This window comes from Camelus bactrianus, chromosome 21 (genome assembly GCF_048773025.1).
Source record: "Camelus bactrianus isolate YW-2024 breed Bactrian camel chromosome 21, ASM4877302v1, whole genome shotgun sequence".
NCBI classification, from domain to species: Eukaryota; Metazoa; Chordata; class Mammalia; order Artiodactyla; family Camelidae; genus Camelus; species Camelus bactrianus.
In genome coordinates, this window is record NC_133559.1 from 8,006,925 (window position 1) to 8,026,118 (window position 19,194).

The following is a 19,194-nucleotide window of genomic DNA, read 5'->3' on the forward strand; positions in this document are numbered from 1 at the left end:
AGCCATTTTGGAAGGTTATGTAGTGGTTTTTTTAACATGGCTTAATTAATATTTTTCTCTGATGATTAAAGTAATGTTTAAAATGATTATTGACCACTTTTATATTCTTTTTTCTGATGTGTCTATTCTTAAAAAATTGGACTGTCTCTTTTTAAATTGATTTTCAGATCCTGAATTTTATACAGAAGTTATATCTTTTGTCAGATAAACACATTGCAAATAACCTCTCCCCCAACTATGGCTTACTTTTACACTTAATGTTATCTTTTGATGAATAGAAACTATTAATTTTATCAATTCTTTTATTTTATAGTTAGTGTTATTTATGTCCTGTTTAAGATAACTTTACCTATCCCAAGTCTATGAAAATATTCTCTCATTTCCTTCCAGAAACTTGTTTCAATTGTGATATTCAGTTCTATTATTCACCTTAACTTTTGTATATGTATTGAGAGAGGAGCCTACTGACAGCATCATTTATTAAAAATCCACCCTTTCCTCACTAACTGACATTTATGGGTCTTTGCCTGGAGTTTCTCTTCTATTCCATTTGTCTATTAATCAATCCCAAACACCTACTGTTTTAGTGTACCTGTATAGTAAGTCTTGAAATTGGTACTTAAATCCTTAAATCTTGCTCTTCAAGGTATCTTGCCTTTTTTAGGTCTTCTGCAATTACATATGTTTTAGAATCAGCTTGTCAATTTCCATATAAACTGGATTTTCACTGGATTTGAATGTATAGATAACCTGGTAAGACCTGACATCTCAAAAATATTAAGGATTCCAACCCATAAACATAGCATATTTCTCCAATAATTAAGGTTGTCTTTTTTCCCCCTGATAATATTTGGTGGTTTTCAGTACAGAGGTCCTACAAACTTTTATTAAATTTATTCCTAGGTATCTGATATTTTATGAAGTGGAAGAGAAGTGGTGATAGTGGAAATCCATATAGGAAGGTGTTCATATCCTATTTAAAAAAAATTGTGTTAAAACACATGTAACAAAGTTTATCATCTTAATCCTTTTAAAATGTACAGTTCAGTGGTATTAAATACACCCATATTGTTGTGTAGTCATTAGCACCATCATTGCCTTAACTCTTTCCATCTTGTAAAACCAGAACTTTTTATCTATTAAGCAGTAACTCCCATTCCCTCCTCCCTCCAGCCCCAGATGACCACCATTCTATTGTCTGTATTTTTTTTTAAACTTTATTACATTTGTGGGGGTGGTTGGTAATTAGATTTGTTTATCTTTTGATGGAGGTACTGGGGATTGAACCCAGGACGTTGGGCATGCTGAGCACGCACTCTACCGCTGAGCCATACCTACCCCCTTTGTATGATTTTGACTACTGTTAAGTATCTCCAGCATAATGTCCTCAAGGTCCATCTGTGTTGGAGCACACTGCAAAATTTCCTTCCTTCTAAAGGCTGAATAATAATTCTATTGAATGTAAACACTACATTTTGCTTGTTCATTCATCCATTATGGAAAGCTGGGTTGCTTCCAGATTTTAGCTACTATGAATGTTACTATAATATGGGGGTGCAGGTATTTCTTTTAGACTTTGCTTTCAATTCTCTGGGTTATATACTCCAAGAAGTAGAATTACTGGGTCATAGGGTAATTTTATATTTAATTATTTGAGGAATGTCCTTACCATTTCCAACAGTGGCTATATCATTTTATATCTCTGACAGAGCACAAGGTTCCAATTTCTCCACATCTTCATCAACACTGCTGTTTCTGTTATTTTGAAAGTAGCCATTCTGAGGGTATGAGGTGGTTTCTCATAGTTTTGATTTACATTTCTGTAATGATTAGCGATGCTGAGCACCTTTTCATGTGCTTATTTGCCATCTGTATATTTTCTTTTTTTTGTATTTTTTTTTATTGTAGTATAGTCAGTTTACAATGTCATCTATTTCTGGTATACAGCACAGTGCTTCAGTCATATGCGAATATACATATATTCGCTTTCATATTCTTTCCATTTGTATATTTTCTTTGAAGAAAACATTCAAGTCCTTTGTCCATTTTTGACTGGGCTGTTTGCTTTTTTATCGTTGAGTTTTAAGGGTTCTACATATATTCTAGATATTAATATCCAATATATATGCCTTGCAAATATTTTCTCCCATTCTGTGGCTGCCTTTTCACTCTGTGGATAGTCTTTTGATGTACAAAAATTGAACACTTTTATCAAGTCCAATTTGTCTGTTTTTTGTTTACCTGTGCCTTTGGTGTCATATCCAAGAAATTATTGCCAAGTCCAATGTTGTGAAGCTTTTGCTCTAAGTTTTTCTTCTACAAAGTTTTGTTTTAGGTCTTACACTTAGATCCTTGATGAATTTGAGTTAATTTCTGTATATGGTGTTTGGTAAGGGACCAACTTCATACTTTTGCATGTGGATATTCAGTTTCCCTAGCACCATTTGTTGAAGATTATCCCTTTGCCATTGAATGGTCTTGGCATACTTGTAAAAAATCATTTGACCATATATATGATGATTTATTTCCAGGTTCTCTGTTCTATTTCATGGGTCTAAATGCCTGTCTTTAAGTGAATACTACACTTCTTTGATTACTATAGCTTTGTAGAAAGCTTTGAAATCAAAAAGTGTGACTCCTACAGTTTTGCTCTTCTTAAGGATTGTTTTGGTTATTTGGGGTCCCTCAAGATTCTATATGAATCTTAGGATGGGTTTTTTATCTCTGCATTAAAAAAAAAAGTCCTTGAGATTGTGAAAGGATTGCATTGAATTTGTAGATCGCTTTGGGTAATACTGACATTTTAACAATATTAAGTTTTCCAATCCATGAAAATGGCATGAGTTATCATTTGTTTATGTCTTTAATTTCTTTTAGCAATGTTTTACAGTTTTCATTATACAATTCTTTCACTTAATTCCTAAATAGTTTATTCTTTTTGATGCTACTGTAAAAGGAACTGTTTTTGTAATTTCCTTTTCAGATTGTTCACTATTTGTATATACAGATGTAACTGCAAAAGATCATACAATGGGCAAATAATTTTACTCTTCCTTTCCAAAGTCTTTTATATCTCTCACTTGTCTAATTATTCCAGCTAGAATTTCCAATACTATGGTGAACAGAAGTGGTGAAAGTAGGCATTCCTGTCTTGCTCCTCATCTTAGAGGAAAAGCTTTTAGTCTTTCACCACTGAGTATTATGTCTGCTGTGGGTTTTCATATATGGCTTTTGTTATGTTAATGTAGTCCTTCCATTCCTATTTTGTTGAGTATTTTTATCATGAAAGGGTACTGAATTTTGTCAAATGCTTTTTCTGTATCACACCAATTGAGATACGATGTGATTTTTTCCCCTTCATTTTATTGATGTGGTATACCACACTGATCAATTTGCATATGTTCAACCACCTTGCATTCCAGGATTAAATCCCACCTGGTCATTACACATAATCCTTTTAATAGGATGCTGAATTCTGTTTGCCAGTATTTTGTTGAGGATTTTTGCAACAATGTTGATAAGAGGTTTGTAGTTTTCTTGTAGGGTCTTCGTCAAGCTTTGGTATCAGGGTTATGCCAGCTTCACAGAATGAGTTAGGAAGTGTTTTCTTCTTTTCAAATTTTTGGAAAAGTTTGAGACGGGCCGGTATTAATTTGGTAGAATCCACCAGTAAATCAATCAGGTCAAGAGCCTTTTTTTTGGAGGGGAGATTTTTGATTAATGATCCAATAGCCTTACTAGTTAATAGGTCTATTCAGATTTTTTATTTCTTCATGATTTATTCTTTGGTTTTGGGTTTCTAGAAATGTGTTCACTTCAAGTAGGTTATCCAGTTTTTTGGTGTTCTATTGTTCATAGTACTTTTATCCTTTTTATTTCTGTTAAATGTGATAGTAATGGCCCCATTTTCATTTCACTTCTGAGTTTAGTAATTTGAATCTTTTTTCCTTAGTCCATCTAGCTAAAAGTTTGTTGATTTTGTTCATATTTTTTGAAGAACCAACTTTTGGTTTTACTGATTTTCTCTATTGTTTTCCTATTCTCTACTTCATTTATCACTGCTCTAATCTTTATTATTTCCTCCCTTTTGCTAGCTTTAGGTTTAGCTTGTTCTTTTTTCTAGGTCATTAGATTAAAAAGTTAGGTTTTCAATTTGAGCTTTTTAAAAAAAATTTTTGGGGGGGAGGAGGTAATTAGCTTTATTTTTAGAGGAGGTACTGGGGATTCAACTCAGCACCTTGTGCATGCTAAGCATGCACTCTACCACGAGCTATCTCCTCCTCCCATCTTTTTTGTTTTTTAGTGTAGGCATTTATAGCTATAAATTTCTCACTTAGCATTACTACCACTGCATCCCATAAATTCTGGTATGTTGTGTTATCATTTTCATTCATCTCTATTTTCTAATTCCTCTTGTGATTTCTTCTTTGACCAACTGATTGCTTAAAAGTATGTGAATTTCCACAGTTTCATGGATTTTCCAGTTTCCTTTATGTTATTGGTTTCTTACATTATCCTTAGTGTCAGAGAAGATACTGTCTATGATATATGTCTTTTAAAATCTATTGAGACTGAATTTGGGACCTAACATATAGTCTATCCCAGAAAATGTCCCATGTGCACTTGAGAAGAATGTAAATTCTGTTATTGTTGGGTGGAGTATTCTGTATATGTCTTTTAAATCAAGTTGGTTTATTGAGTTAAGTCCTCTACTCCATACTCATCATGTCTGGTTGTTCCATCCTTTATTTTGAATGAAGTATTGAAATATCCAATTATTATTGTAGAAATATTTCTCCCTTCAACTGTCAGTTTTTGCTTCATATATTTTGAGGTCCTGTCATTATGTATATAAATGTTTATAATTGTTATACCTTTTTGCTGTACTGAATCTTTTATTAAAACTTATGTTCTTCTTTGTCTCTTTTAAACTTTTGGGGTTTAAAGTCTATTTTGACTGATATAAGTACAGCCATTTTTGCTCTCTTTTGGTTATTATTTACATGGAATATCTTTTTCCATCCTTTCACTTTCAACCTGTTTGTGTCTTTGGGTCTCAAATGTGTCTCTTATAGACAGTATACAGTTGGATCATGTGTTTTTAATCTATTCTGCCAATCTTTTAAGAAAAATTGAGACATAATTGGCATATAACATTGTATTAGTTTCAGGTGTATAACAAAATGATTCAATATATGCATATATTGCAAAATGATCATCAATGAGTCTAGTTAACATTTATCACCACATATAGTATCAAACTGTTTTCTTGTCATGAGATCTTTATAATTCACTACTCTCTTAGCAAATTTCAAATATACAAAACAGTATTATTAACTATAGTTACCATGCTATGCCTTATATCCTCAGGTCTTATTTATTTTATTTGAACCACCTTCACTCATTCTGCCCAGCCTTCAAACCTGCACCTCTGGCAACCACTGATCTGTATCTAAGAGTTCAGTCCCAACCCTCCCCCTGCCCCACTAAGATTCTGCATATTAGTGAGATCATATGGTACCTGTCTTTCTGTCTGATTTATTTCATTTAGCATAATACCCTCAAGGTCCATCTATATTTTTGCAAATGGCAGGGTTTCCTTTATTTTTCCTTCTTTTACATCATGTTCATTTTATCAGTAGTTGTTTGCTGGTTTCTTTGAAGATTTCCTTCAATTTTATGACTAATATTCCATTGTATATATACACATTTTATCCATTCATCCACTGATTGATACTTGGGTTGTTTCCATGTCTTAGCTACTGTAAATGATGTTGCAATAAACATGGGGGTATAGATATCTTCTCAACTTACTGTTTCCATTTCCTTCAGATAAATACCCAGAAATGAAATTGCTGGATTGTATGGCAGTTCTAACCTCCCTATGTTGTTTTAAAGTGACTGCACCAATTTACATTCCCATCAACGGTGCAAGGTTTCCCTTTTCTCCATATCCTCATCAAAACTTGTTATTTCCTGTCATTATGATAACAGACATTCTCACAGGGATGAAGCGATATCTTGTGGTTTTGACTTGCATTTCCCTGATGACTGGTAATGTAAGCATCTTTTCATGTATCTGTTGGCTTTTATCTCATGTATCTTTTATGTCTTCTTTAAGAAGATGTCTATTCAGATCTTCTGCTTATATTTAATTGGATTTTTTTTGCCATTGATTTGTACGATTTCCTTATATATTTTTGATATTAACCCCTTACAAAATTTGCAAATATTTTCTCCCACTCTGTAGATTGCCTTTTCATTTTGATGGTTTCCTTTGCTAATACAGAAATATTTAGTTTGATGTAGTCTCATTTGTTTATTTCTGCCTTTATTGCCTTGCTTCTGGTGTTAAAACCAAAAAAAAAAAAAAATCATTGTCAAGACTGATGTCAAAACACTCCGTTTTTCTTATAGAAGTTTTATAGTTTTAAGTCTTATGTTCAAGGCTTTAATCCATTTTGAGTTGATTTTTGTGTATGTTGAAAGATACAGTCCAGTTTTCCCAACACCATTTATTGAAGAGACCATTACTGAAAAGACAATATACAAGACAACTGTATATTCTTGGCACTTCTGTCATAAATTAACTGACTAAACAAATGAATTTATTTCTGGGCTCTTTCATTCTGTTCCATTCATCTAAGTGTCTGTCAATACCATACTCTTTTGATTAATATAGCCTTGTAATATAGTTTGAAATCAGACAGTGTGATGTCTTCAACTTTGTTCTTCTTTCTCAAGACTGCTTTGGGTATTTGAGGTCTTTTGTGGTTTGACAAACTTTAGGATTATTTGTTCTATTTCTGTGAAAAATGCCATTGGAATTTTATTTTTATTGCATTGAATCTGTAGGATGCTTTGGGTAGTATGGACATTTAAACACTATTAATTCTTCAAATCTGTGAGCACAGAACACATTTTCATTTATTTGTGCCTTCTGCATTTCTCTCCCCAGTATCTTACAGTTTTCAGCATACAAGTCTTTCACCTTGGTTAAATGTATTCCTAGGTATTTTATATTTTTGATGCTATTGCATATGGGATTTTCTTTTTTTTTCCTGATAGTTATTAGTGTATAAAAACACAACTAATATTTTGATTTTGTATCCTGCAACTTTACTGAATTTGATTATCAGTTCTAAAAGTTTTTGGTGGAGTCTTTAGGGTTTTCTATACATGTCTTCTGCAAACAGACGGTTTTTATTTCCTCCTTTTTGATTTGGTTGCCTTTATTTTTTTCTTGTCTAACTGCTCTGGCTAGAATTTCCAGTATTATGTTGAATAAAAGTGGTAGGAGTGGGCATCCTTGTTTTGTTCTTATCTTTGAGAAAAAGCTTTCAGTCTTTTACCATTGAGTATGATGTTAGCTGTGGGCTTGTCATACACAGTCTTTATTATGTAGAAGTACATTGCTTTACCCATTTTTTTGATCGTTTTTTATCTTAAAAGGTGCTGAATTCCATTCTCTTTTGGAGAGTTTAACCCATTTATCACTAAATTATTGATAAGGAGGGAATTACTTCTGTCATTGTGCAATTTTTCTATATGCCCTTTAGCTTTTTGACCCTCACTGCCAGCATTCCTGTTCTCTATAGTATTTCGTTAATTTTTTGTAGTAAAATGTTTAAATTCCTTCCTAATTTCCTTTTGTGTATGTCTAAAGCCATTGCCTTTCTGGTTATCATGGGAATTACACTAAAGTTATAACACTGTAATTTTACTTACAGCAGTTTAACTTCAATAACATACAAAATCTCTGCTCCTTTACAGCTGTCTCTACTCCTTTCAGGTGTTGTCACAAAATTAAATCTTTATGCACTGTGTACGTAAAAATAACAATCCCTTTAGATGCATTAGTCTCTCAAACCATGCAGAAAGCAAAAGTATAGTTACAAACCACTGTTACAATAACTCTAGCTTTTATAATTGCCTGTGTGTTTACTTTTATTGAAATCTTTATTTCTCTACATGGTGCTGATACTGTCTAATATCCTTTCATTTCACTTTGAAGGAGACCATTCTAAATTTTTGCAGGGTAGGTCTAGTACTAGTACTCAAGAACACCCTCTGCATTCATTTATTGGGGAATGTTTTGATTTCTTCCTCACTTTCAAACAGTTTTGACACATATCAGAATCTTGGTTGATGTTTTCTTTTAGCATGTTGCATATATTGGCCTCCAAAGATTCTGAAAAGGAATCTGTAAACTTTCTTATTGAGATCTCTTGTACATGATGATTCTCGTCTCTTAATGCTTCCAAGATTTGCTCTTTGTCTTTTGAAAGTCTGATTATATGTCCTGGTATGAGTCTCTTTTAGTTCATCTTATTTGGAGTTTGGTAAGCTTCATGGATATTTATATTCATGTCTTCTATGAAATCTGGGAAGTTTTCAACCATTATTTCTACCTCTGTCTGTCTTCTTCTGGGACATCCACAACACATATGCGTTGTTCTGCTTGATGGTATCACAAGGTCCCTTAGGGTTCTCTTTTCTTCAATCTTTTTCCTGTTTCTCAGGCATGATAATTTACATTGTCTCATCTTCAAGTTTACTAATTCTTTCTTCTGCCTGCCCAAACCTGTCTTTGAATCCGTCTAGTGAATTTTTCATTTCAATTACTATACTCTTCAGCTCTAGAATTTTTTTGTTTCTTTTTAGGCTTTCTATCTTTTCATTGATACTTCTATTTTGTTCAAATATCATTTTCATGACTTCACCTACATTTTTCTTTAGTTCTTTGAGAATCATTAAGGCAGCTGTTTGAAAATCTTTGTGTACTATATCTGCCATTAAGTCTATTTTAGAGACAGATTCTACTGAATTATTTTTTTCCTTTGAATGGGCCATACCTTCTTGTGTCTTTGTATTCCTTGTGATTTTCTGTTGAACACTGGACATTTCAATGTAATAATACGGTAACTATGGAAATCAAATTCTCCCCTTTCCTCAAGGTTTGCTGTTTGTTATTGTTTTTGTTTTTTTGATTGTTGTAGGCTGTCTGTGTGCCAAAGATCAGCCTGAGGTGTAAACTTTGCCTTATGTCTTTTCTGATCCTTTCCTTGGGTATACACAGTCACTTTTAATCTTTCCCCATATATGCAGTTGTTTTTGAATGCTGTAGTCTTTTATGTGTGTCCCAAAAGGGGAAAAGCAAAAAACTAGGAAGCGGGGGAAAAGAGGGCACCTTTAAAATCTCCTAAAAGTCACTTCAGCTGTAGAGAGAAGGATTTGCAACAATGGTGAAGGTACAATGGCTATCTGCCTCTTTATGTCTGCACCTCTCCAATCAGAAGCAGTAATCAGAGCATAGATCCCCAATATTTAGAGGACAGAGTCTTTTTCACCCACTCTAGATTCTGCAAGCTATGTGTAAGCTATTCTAGGAACACCTGCACAGCTGCCTGCCATACAGATGGAGGTAGGGGATAAGTAGCTGCTCCTGTGCTAAGAGCTCAAATTGACTGAAATGAACTGAAATTTAATATCTAAGCCTTCCTCTGGATGTTGCAAGCCTTTAACAGATTCCAGAGTTCCAAAATAGTTTTATCAGACAGATTCTGCTAGTGCAACTGTCTTAGAGTAGATAGATTTCTGGTGCTTCCTACTCCACCATTTTCTTAGGATCCTCTGCTATCCTGTTACCTTTTATGAATTATTTTTTAGATATATTTTTTCTTTCTCAACTAGATTCTCATCTATTTCACTTACTTTTATTTCTCATTGTGACAAATCCAGTGAGCAAATGGATGTAACAACATGTAACATAGTGCTTGGCATATGGTAAGCAGTCAATAAATATTAGGTTCCTTTCTTTCTTTCTTTTCTTTCTTTTCTCTTTCTTTCTTTCTTTCTTTCTTTCTTTCTTTCTTTCTTTCTTTCTTTCTTATCTGTCTGTCTGTCTGTCTGTCTGTCTGTTTATCTATTTATAATCTAACATGTACTCTTCTGGGAATGAGTAGTTAGGAGGAAGTGTGAAGAAACAGCATGAGCGTACTCTCTGCCTGGAGGATCTGGTATAATAGGGAACTGCCTGAGCTGCTTTGTGTAAACAGATTGAAATTGTGGAAAGATCAATCTTTTGTATGTCCTCAATGCCTTCTGCTCTGTCGGATTCTTAGCTTCACCTTCCCCTGCTTTCTTACCATTTCTGCATTTCACAATTTGGGTCACAGCTGTGGTTGATGAATCGGGCCTCATTTCCCATGCGGTAACTGTCAATTACCATCCCACTATCCAGGTTCAGACAATAGTGGTCACTGTGATTATGATACTGCTCAATCATCCTGTTCCTAAAGAGGAGGGAAATGATTGAAAGCCAATTAAAGCCAATTTCAAATGTTCCATTTTTCCATTCTAATCTGGTACCTTTGCCACTTTACTGGAGTATCATTTACTACTGTACCTGAACTCCTGTTCACTGACAACCTCCCCAAGGTATTCAATGATGAACTGTCCAGCTTTTAGGGGTTCTTTGGTTCTGATTCCCCATCCTTTTTCCTCAGCTCGGAATCGTTCTAGACATTGCACCCACTCATGCCTTTGTATCCTCTGGTTACAGCACTGCTCACCACAGGGGCAAGTGTTGGGGGAACACTCAGCAAAGATCATTCTAGGAAGAAAACGAATAATTACATATAAATTAACATTATACATGCCTTCATGAACCCATTTTTTGTTTTATAGGAATTTTAAAAATAAATGCATAAAATTAATTTTTATTTTAATAAGGTTAGATTGGTTAACAGGTAATAATGTATAAGTTCAAAAATTAACAATACTGAAAATTTCCAAGTCAAGTTGCAAACACGGATGCTTCTTGTATATTATTAACCTAAATTGCTCACTCAGGATCCTCGGTAAACACTGTCATATTTAGCTCTGTGCTAAGAATAAATGAACTGTAATCCATAAAGGAATTAATAATTTGATAATTATACTGTACTATTGCTTTGAAATAGCTCACAGCCATTTACAGATTGTTTTTAAAAGTTGTGGTAAAATAGGCATAAAATTGACATTGTAACATTTACCATTATAGCCATTTTTAAGTGTTCAGTACATTCACATTGTTGTTTTATAGAAAATTTACATTTCATTAGTGTAAATGACATATCCATATTGGAAATAACATTTTCAGACTATATGACTGCTGAACCTATAATCTCTAGTGAATAACAAGTAAAAACTTCTAGAGATAGTAGTTGAAAGTTGTTATGCATGTGTCTTCTCATTATTTTCTTTTTTTAAATTTCTAGATCTTTTATAGAAGACATTTAGTTTTGGTGTATAGTTTGGAATCCCAGTAAGGGTATTTAACATGATTAAAACAAAGAAGAATCAAGAATTCAAATAGATTCAAAATATCATGTTATATTTAAAAGCATAATTTACAAATCTTGTAAATAAAGTATTTAACACTCTACAATTTAAAGTACTTTCAGAGTTGTTTGATTTATTCTTCCAAAAACTATTATCTTTATCTACAGGGCAAACAGCGTACAGTGTTAAATCACATAAAGAAGCAGTAAGCAGAGAAAGTATCCACTGGATTGTTCTTCAATTTAAGGCAATCAGATTAACTTGTAAGGACACTGCCTTACTGTCAAATTCACCGCATTTATTCCTTCTTTTGCTGACTTCTTTGCTGCATGTATACTGTTAAATATCCCTCCTAAAAGTGTCCTCTTTTTTGGGCTTTCTTGATCTTTTATGATAATGGATTCTTCACCTCTCCAATAACAATTCCTGTCTTTTTTTTTTTTTTAACAGGAATCCTTTCCCCCACCCCCCCTACTTTCCATGGCACATTCCTTGCTCTTCTCTTCAGAAGGCTTATTTATTTTCATGGTTTTAATTGCAACCCTATTCATAATATACCACCTATACTTTCATCATACCTCATTAACACATACAACAATGAACTTTTGGTGGATAAAATAACTAAAACATAAAAAAGAACTAAAACATAAGTATAACAGAGTACTGAGATGAAAGAGAATTCAATTTCCAAAAACATCAGCCAGAGAACAATAATTCAGAGGTTGCTGAAAATTTGTGGTTTCTAGAGTTGATGGTATTGAAATATATTCCATTTGTTCTGATAAATAACCAAGATAAGTCCTTTAATTGTATAAAAATTAAAATGTGTTTCTATTCATTATCTGGAAAACAAAACTATAAACTTATTAAAATCTTAAAGTAGATGCTGCAAGCTAAGATGTGAAGTCTTAGATTAAGCAATATAAATTACCATTATCTTCAGCCAGATAACACCTTTGAAAAACTAGGTAATTTTTTTCCCCTTTAAATACAGAACTAGACTGCTGTTTCCCGCACATGGTAAGACTTAAGGTTAAACAGTCACTGAGAAATGTATAGTGTGATTGACTTAACTAGCTATGGAGGTCAGACCATTCCCTGTGAGTGGAAATGGGTTTTTACTTAGATGAAATGAATGTTTCCGCGATGAATCATGCCAGGTCAGGAAGGAATAAGTCTTAGAGGCAGAGGAGACGACTGTCCTGACTTTTTGGGACCAAGAATCTGAGGACCTAGGGTTCTACTAGAGCAGTAGGTGAAAGATCCTAGAGATTCTCACTGGTGGGTATGTGGAAGTGCACTGTACTCAATAAAGGAGAACAGATAGAGTATAATAGGGAGTTAGACAGGGACCCTGATGTTCAGTTTAGGGCCTGTGAACTCTGAGAGTAATCACTACTAGTGGCATTATAAATCTCACCAGGCAATATACTTTCATTTTCCCCTAAGTATTCAGTTTTTTTTATATACTATGTCTGTTTCTGTGGAAAGCTGAGGGAATGTACTCTGTACATGCTGTGAGCAAATGGGTACAGGGTTAAAAAGTAGCTTGGAATGAATTATTAGGACTCTGCTTTAGGGAATGAGGAATGTTCTGAAGTAATGGGTTTGATATGGATGGCATACAGAAACAAGAACCCACAGGGAAGATTTGCAGAATTTAAAAACAATGTTGGTAATTCCTAAAGTTGTGAGAGAGGAGAACAAATTTTTAACATATTTATTTGAAGTAACTGTAAAAACTCATTATGTGCTTTAAAGATAGTCCTAAATCAAGTTTTCCTTGGGCTATGTGCAAGTGAGTACAGTTCTACATATAAGTCTTACCTAGATGTGGAAAGTGGACGCTGCAGATTGTTTAATTCCCCCACTCCTTCATATATTTACAGAACTTTGAATACAAGAGGAAAGACAAAGCCATCCTACATTTTAGGTAGCACCATTTAATTGAATCTTTACACGGGTTACTTTTAAATATATTAAGGAAGCACCCACTGAATAGCATATTTCAATTTTTCTTAGTTATTTGTGAATTTACCACATGCATGATGATATAGTATCACATTCTCATGACACAAAGTTGGCAGCATTGTATCTGAGGGTTTGTTTATTTCTTATTCAGGGTTAAGTTTTTTTTTTTTTTGAACAATGGCAACATAATGAGAAAAGTAAATATGATACCCATACTACATGATTTAAGAGAATCAACATAATTATGTAAAGATAAATATTCAAATTTCAATTTTTAAGTAATTAAAAGACTAACTACTTATATAAGTAGTATGGTACAGTGGAAAGAACATGACTTGAATCAAACACATGTGGGTTCAAATTCTGTCTCTGTCACTTGTATTGTGTAATATAGAGCAATTTATTATCAATATTCTAGGTTCCTTCATCTATACAATGTAAAATTATCACCTACCTCCTTGGACTATTGTGAGAAAGAAAAAATAAGCAATGAGGCAGCAGCTATTATGATGATAATTTCAGAGACAATAAAATATCATATAAAAAGACACAGTAATGTTAGCATCTAAAGAAATGCACACATAAACAACCCTAAGGACATATCATACTTTCATATATTAAAATGAAATACTAAAGCACTAGAAATAAAGTTAGATGTTACTATTCAAAGAGGTGGAACTATGGGAAAATAAATATATTTATATATTGGTGGTAATTAACTCAATAATTTATGAGTTACTGGATAGTATATAGTAAGAATTATATATATGTTCATATAGTTCATACAGGTATTTTCTTTTGGGGATATTTCTTCTTTTGTGAATACACTCTAAGGGTAAAAAAAGGAATCTACACAGAGTTTCACAGTAGTGCCATTTTTAATAGCAAAACATTAAAAACAGCTTGAATGATGAACAACAGGAGAATGTTGTTCAAACACTGACATATCAACCTAAGAAGTATGAGCTCGTGGACTATAATGATCCATAAAAGTGCATATATTTGGGAGTGAAAAAAATTGGTGACAGAACCCCGACTATCTATACCACCAAGCTATTACTACTATGTACATCTGTGCGTATGTACAATGACAAGATGTAAATTTACAGTGATGTAGGTAAGGTAGAATTTCCCAACTGGCATGTTAAAGCAGAAACACTGATTCCCTCAGCCTAAAGAACAGTTGACTAGAGATCAAGACCAGGGAAGCAGTTTATTTGGCCAGGAAAGCTATCTAGAACAAGAAGCATTGATGTGAAGTTCACTGTTTCTTTTTTGCTGTAAATCTGCTTACGTTACTAAAACCAACAAATTCTATCTCTACTCCTTTGTAGACAATGTCTATTAGACATTTCCATTTTGAAATCTCAATGTCATTTAAAACTCAGTAGTCCCAGATCAAAATCATAATTTTTATTTCCACGCTAGTTAGATTCCATACTTCCAATCTATGACAATAGATTTACCATCTCTCACTAGCCTCGATGACTCAATCATCAGGTGTATATCTGCTATATGTTAACAGTTTATCAACTTAATTTCCCCCCATATATCATGGCCTTCTTTCTCACTGCCATCATTCTACTTTTACTCCCTCTTTATGGCTACCATATACTGAGATCTAAGATTTCTAGAACTGTGGTTAATACATTATAAACATTGTTTCATATAATCCTTATAACCCCCTGATAAGTAAGGTATTATTTTTATTAGAGGCGTTAAATAACTTTCCTCAGGTATCATAAGTAGTAAGAGAATTTAAACCTAGGTACATAAATCGTATTGTTTTTCTGTTACGCTATTTAGCCCATGTTATGGGCTGAGTATGTTCCCTCAAAATTCATAGTTAAAGCCCTAGCTCCCAATGTGATGATGATATTTGGAAGTAGGGCCTTTGGGAGGTAAGCAGGTTTATATAAGGTCACGAGGGTGGGAACCTCATAATGAGATTTGTGTCCTAGGAAGAGAGAGAGAAATTTCTCTCCATCACAAGCATGCACTGAGGAAAAGCCATGTGAGCATATAAGGAGAAGGCAGCTGTCTATAAGCCAGGAAAGTGGGCTCTCACCAGATACTGCATCTGCTGGCATTCTGATCTCGAATTCCCAGCCTCTAGAACTATGAGAAATTAATCTCTGTTGTTTAAGTCTAAGATATTTTGTAATAGTAGGCCAAGACAGTCCATTAATTAGGTTTTATATATCTTTGTACAACTTCTTGAGGGGAAATCAAAGAGCCTATTTAACCTTTCCCTCTAAGTAAAGTGTCTTATAGATCTTAAAAGCCTATGCTCATAGAGGAGTCAGTTTACTACAGTACCTGTTGAGGCAGTCATCCACACAGCCCTTTCTGGTGTCATCATCTGGCTTCTTACAGTTACAGGTGGTAGCCTCATAACCAGAAAGGGGTTTGACATCAACGTAGACATCTTGAGAGGGGATAGCAAAGAATAGTTTGTGAACATATAGGTTAATTTTTTTAAGTGCCAGGCTAAGAACAACATTGATGGTATAGAGGCAGAAAAAATAGCTCCCAAGTTACTCACTTGAACGAATTTTTTTATATAGTGGGACATCTGGTTTTTTGTAGAGCTAGAAGAAAAAAAAAATAGAAATATCTTGATACAGCATTCAACTTCAAGTGCCAGACAACAGCATCAATCACTAAAAATAGAGGAAATTATCCATGAACTCTGGTCATATAGAAATATTTACAAGACTTTCTGGGTTGGATACATTTGAGGGAAGCTCTTGGTATGATTACATTTTACCCAGAAATAAAAGGTTGCTTACTAGATCAGGGTAAGAGAAAACTAGATTCAACAGAAGAAATATTAAGTAGTCTAGAATACATTTTGAATTAGATGTATCTTCAGTATATTGCTGGACAAACTTAAATGAAAATCATATTGCAGATCAAAACTATTCATTTGGATAAACTGAGATTATATTTGACTCTCTGAAAAGAAAGGAAAATTTGTCCAGGGCTTGTTTAGATGGTCTGGGTAGATACATAAAATTAACAAGATGAGTACCCTGGCTTTTTCAGGGTGAATGTTGTAGGAAAATACATTTCACATTTTAATTAAGGCAATTAATTTAGTGAATAAAGGGGAGATGGCAGGCAGGATAATGGAGCTTTCACACTGCAATCAAGAATGCATTAAGAGCAAATATTAAGTACTGTATATAAAAAAGATTAACAAGTTTCTTCTGTATACCATGGGAAACTATATTCAATATCTTTGTAGTAACCTGTAATGAAAAAGAATATGAAAACTAATACATGTATGTTTATGTATGACTGAAATACTATGCTGTATACCAGAAATTGACACACTGTAAACTGACTATACTTTGATTTTTTAAAAAAATTTAAAAATACATATAAAAAGAATGCATTAGAAAAAAATATATTAGTTGTTCTGTGTTTTACCACAGAAGAGAGTATAAAAACAAATAAACAAAAAGCAACTTGGTTTAAGCTAGAGTGTATTAATCTATAAGAATAATCCCACCACCATTTCTCAGTGGGTAGAGAGTCAAAGCACTATCTCCTCCATAGGAACTCTCTGAGACAAATATCTAACATATTGATCCTCTTAGAACTCAAGAGAGGCCACCAGAGAAGAGAATGCAGAAGGGAATGTCCACTGCTTTTGGTTTTCCAAAATTAAACTTTGGTGGAATTTTGGCATATCTCAGGAGCTTATTTAGCTTATTTGCATGACTGCTTCTATTTCTCAGTCTTCAGTCGGGGGCTAGAGCTTAATACAAAAATTACTGGGGAAACTTTTCAATTAGGAAAGCAAGAGAGAAAAACAGCACTTTCCCATTTTTAGTTTCCAATATATTTAGAGATCTTTTAAAAGTACAAGAGTGTTAAACAGTCTCCCTGTTTCCTTTGGTAGAAGAATCTCTTTTGTACGTGAAAAATAAATTCCAAACTGATGGGAAGGAGCCAACAAAAATAAAGCTTGAAATTTCTTAGTGCTGCTGGCAGTACATCTAAATTCTCCTGAGACCTGCATCAAACAGGATTCTTACAGAACAAAATCTGTGCTACCAAAATAAAAGTCCAGAATAATAACAGAAGGTTGCCTAAGGAAGCAGGAACTTACTGCTATTTTGAAGTAAGAGTAAAGGCAAATAGGTCACATTAAATATGGATGCAAATTCATTTTTCTTAGTCTAACCTTCACAGGGATACTTCTCTATACTTCCTAAGATGAGAGCATAACGGAAGGCAGAGAAAAAGACTTGTATTCCCCTCTGCCCTCATTTACTACTTAAGACGAAACATAGTAAGAAAGGCCCGTACCTGATTATGTTTCCACTGCCAAAGAATATCATAGGGAAGCTGGAAATCAATTCTCTTTTGCCTTAAATATTTTCCTGAAACAAAAAAATACTATCAATTTCAATATCTATTCACACACAAAAAACCATATATCCCCAAGATTTAATATGCACTGACTAGAAAAATAGAGATTTAATTTTATGGGTTTTTCCATCACCAATTTTTAATTTTAGCTACCCTTTTCCACTGTGCACCATGTGGTATGTGCTAAAGATATTTTTTTAATTGAAATATAGTTGATATTTAGTATTATATAAGTTTCAGGTATACAGTGAAGTGATTAATATATATATTCTTTTCCATTATAGGTTTTACAAAATATTGTATATAGTTTCCTATGCTATACAGTAAATTCTTTTTATCTGTTTTATATAGTGGTGCGTATCTGTTAATCCCATACTCCTAATTTATACTCCCTTCCTTTTCCCCTTTGGTAACCACAAGTTTGTTTTCTACCTCTGTGAGTCTGTTCTGTTTTGTATTTTTTTTTTAAGGCCACACATATAAGTGATATCATATAATATTTGTCTTTCTCTGTCTGACTTTCTTCACTTAGTATGATAATCTCTAGGTCCATCCATGTTGCTATAAATGGCAACATTTCACTCTTCTTTTTTTTATGACCAAGTAATAGTCTATTATACATACACATCACATCTTCATTCATTCATCTGTTGATGGACACTGAGGTTGCTTCCATGTTATGATTCGATAGTAGCTTATATAAAACTAGCATAGCAAGTTTACTACCAAAAATACATAGGTCGTATACAAATGGCCAATAGGCAAATGAAAAAAATGCTCAATATCGCTATTATCAGAAGAATGCAAATCAAAACTACAATGAGGTATCACCTCACACCAATCAGAATGGCCATCATTCAAAAGTCCACAAACAATAAATGCTGTAGAGGCTGTGGAGAAAAGGGAACACTCCTACACTCTTGGTGGGAATGTAGTTTGGTGCAGCCATTATGGAAAACAATATGGAGATTCCTCAAAAAACTGAAAATAGACTCACATATGATCCAGCAATCCCACTTCTGGGCATATATCCACAGGGAACTCTAATTTGAAAAGATACATGCACCCCAGTGTTCATAGCAGCACTGTATACAATAGCCAAGACATGGAAGCAATCTAAATGTCCATCGACAGAAGACTAGATAAAGAAGTTGTGGTATATTTATACAATGGAATACTACTCAGCCATAAAAAGATTAAATAATGCCATTTGCAGCAACATGGATGGATCTAGAGATGGTCATTCTAAATGAAGCCATAAAGAGAGAGAAAAATACCATATAATATCACTCATATGTGGAATAAAAAAAAAAAGACACTAATGAACTCATCTACAAAACAGAAAAAGACTCAAAATCTTATGTAGTAAACAATCTTATGATTACTAGGGGAAATGGGACAGGAAGGGATAAATTTGGGAGTTTGAGATTTGCAAATGTTAGCTACTATATATAAAATTGATTTAAAAAACAAATTTATTGTATACAGCACAGGGAACTATATTCAATATACTGT

The 19,194-nt window shown here is 33.6% G+C and overlaps 1 protein-coding gene across 4 annotated transcripts in view; it reads right to left on the minus strand.

Moving 5' to 3' along the window:
* ASH1L (ASH1 like histone lysine methyltransferase) overlaps nt 1-19,194 on the minus strand; it is a 152,440-nt gene that overhangs the window by 22,941 nt on the left and 110,305 nt on the right. For all 4 annotated transcript variants that reach the window (XM_010953932.3, XM_074349531.1, XM_010953931.3 and 1 more), the window contains 5 exons: nt 17,617-17,690; nt 15,842-15,887; nt 15,616-15,724; nt 10,409-10,615; nt 10,149-10,295 (listed from right to left, as the gene is read on the minus strand). In XM_010953932.3, the coding sequence (XP_010952234.1) occupies nt 10,149-10,295; nt 10,409-10,615; nt 15,616-15,724; nt 15,842-15,887; nt 17,617-17,690 (583 nt within the window). The remainder of the gene's footprint in view (nt 1-10,148; nt 10,296-10,408; nt 10,616-15,615; nt 15,725-15,841; nt 15,888-17,616; nt 17,691-19,194) is intronic.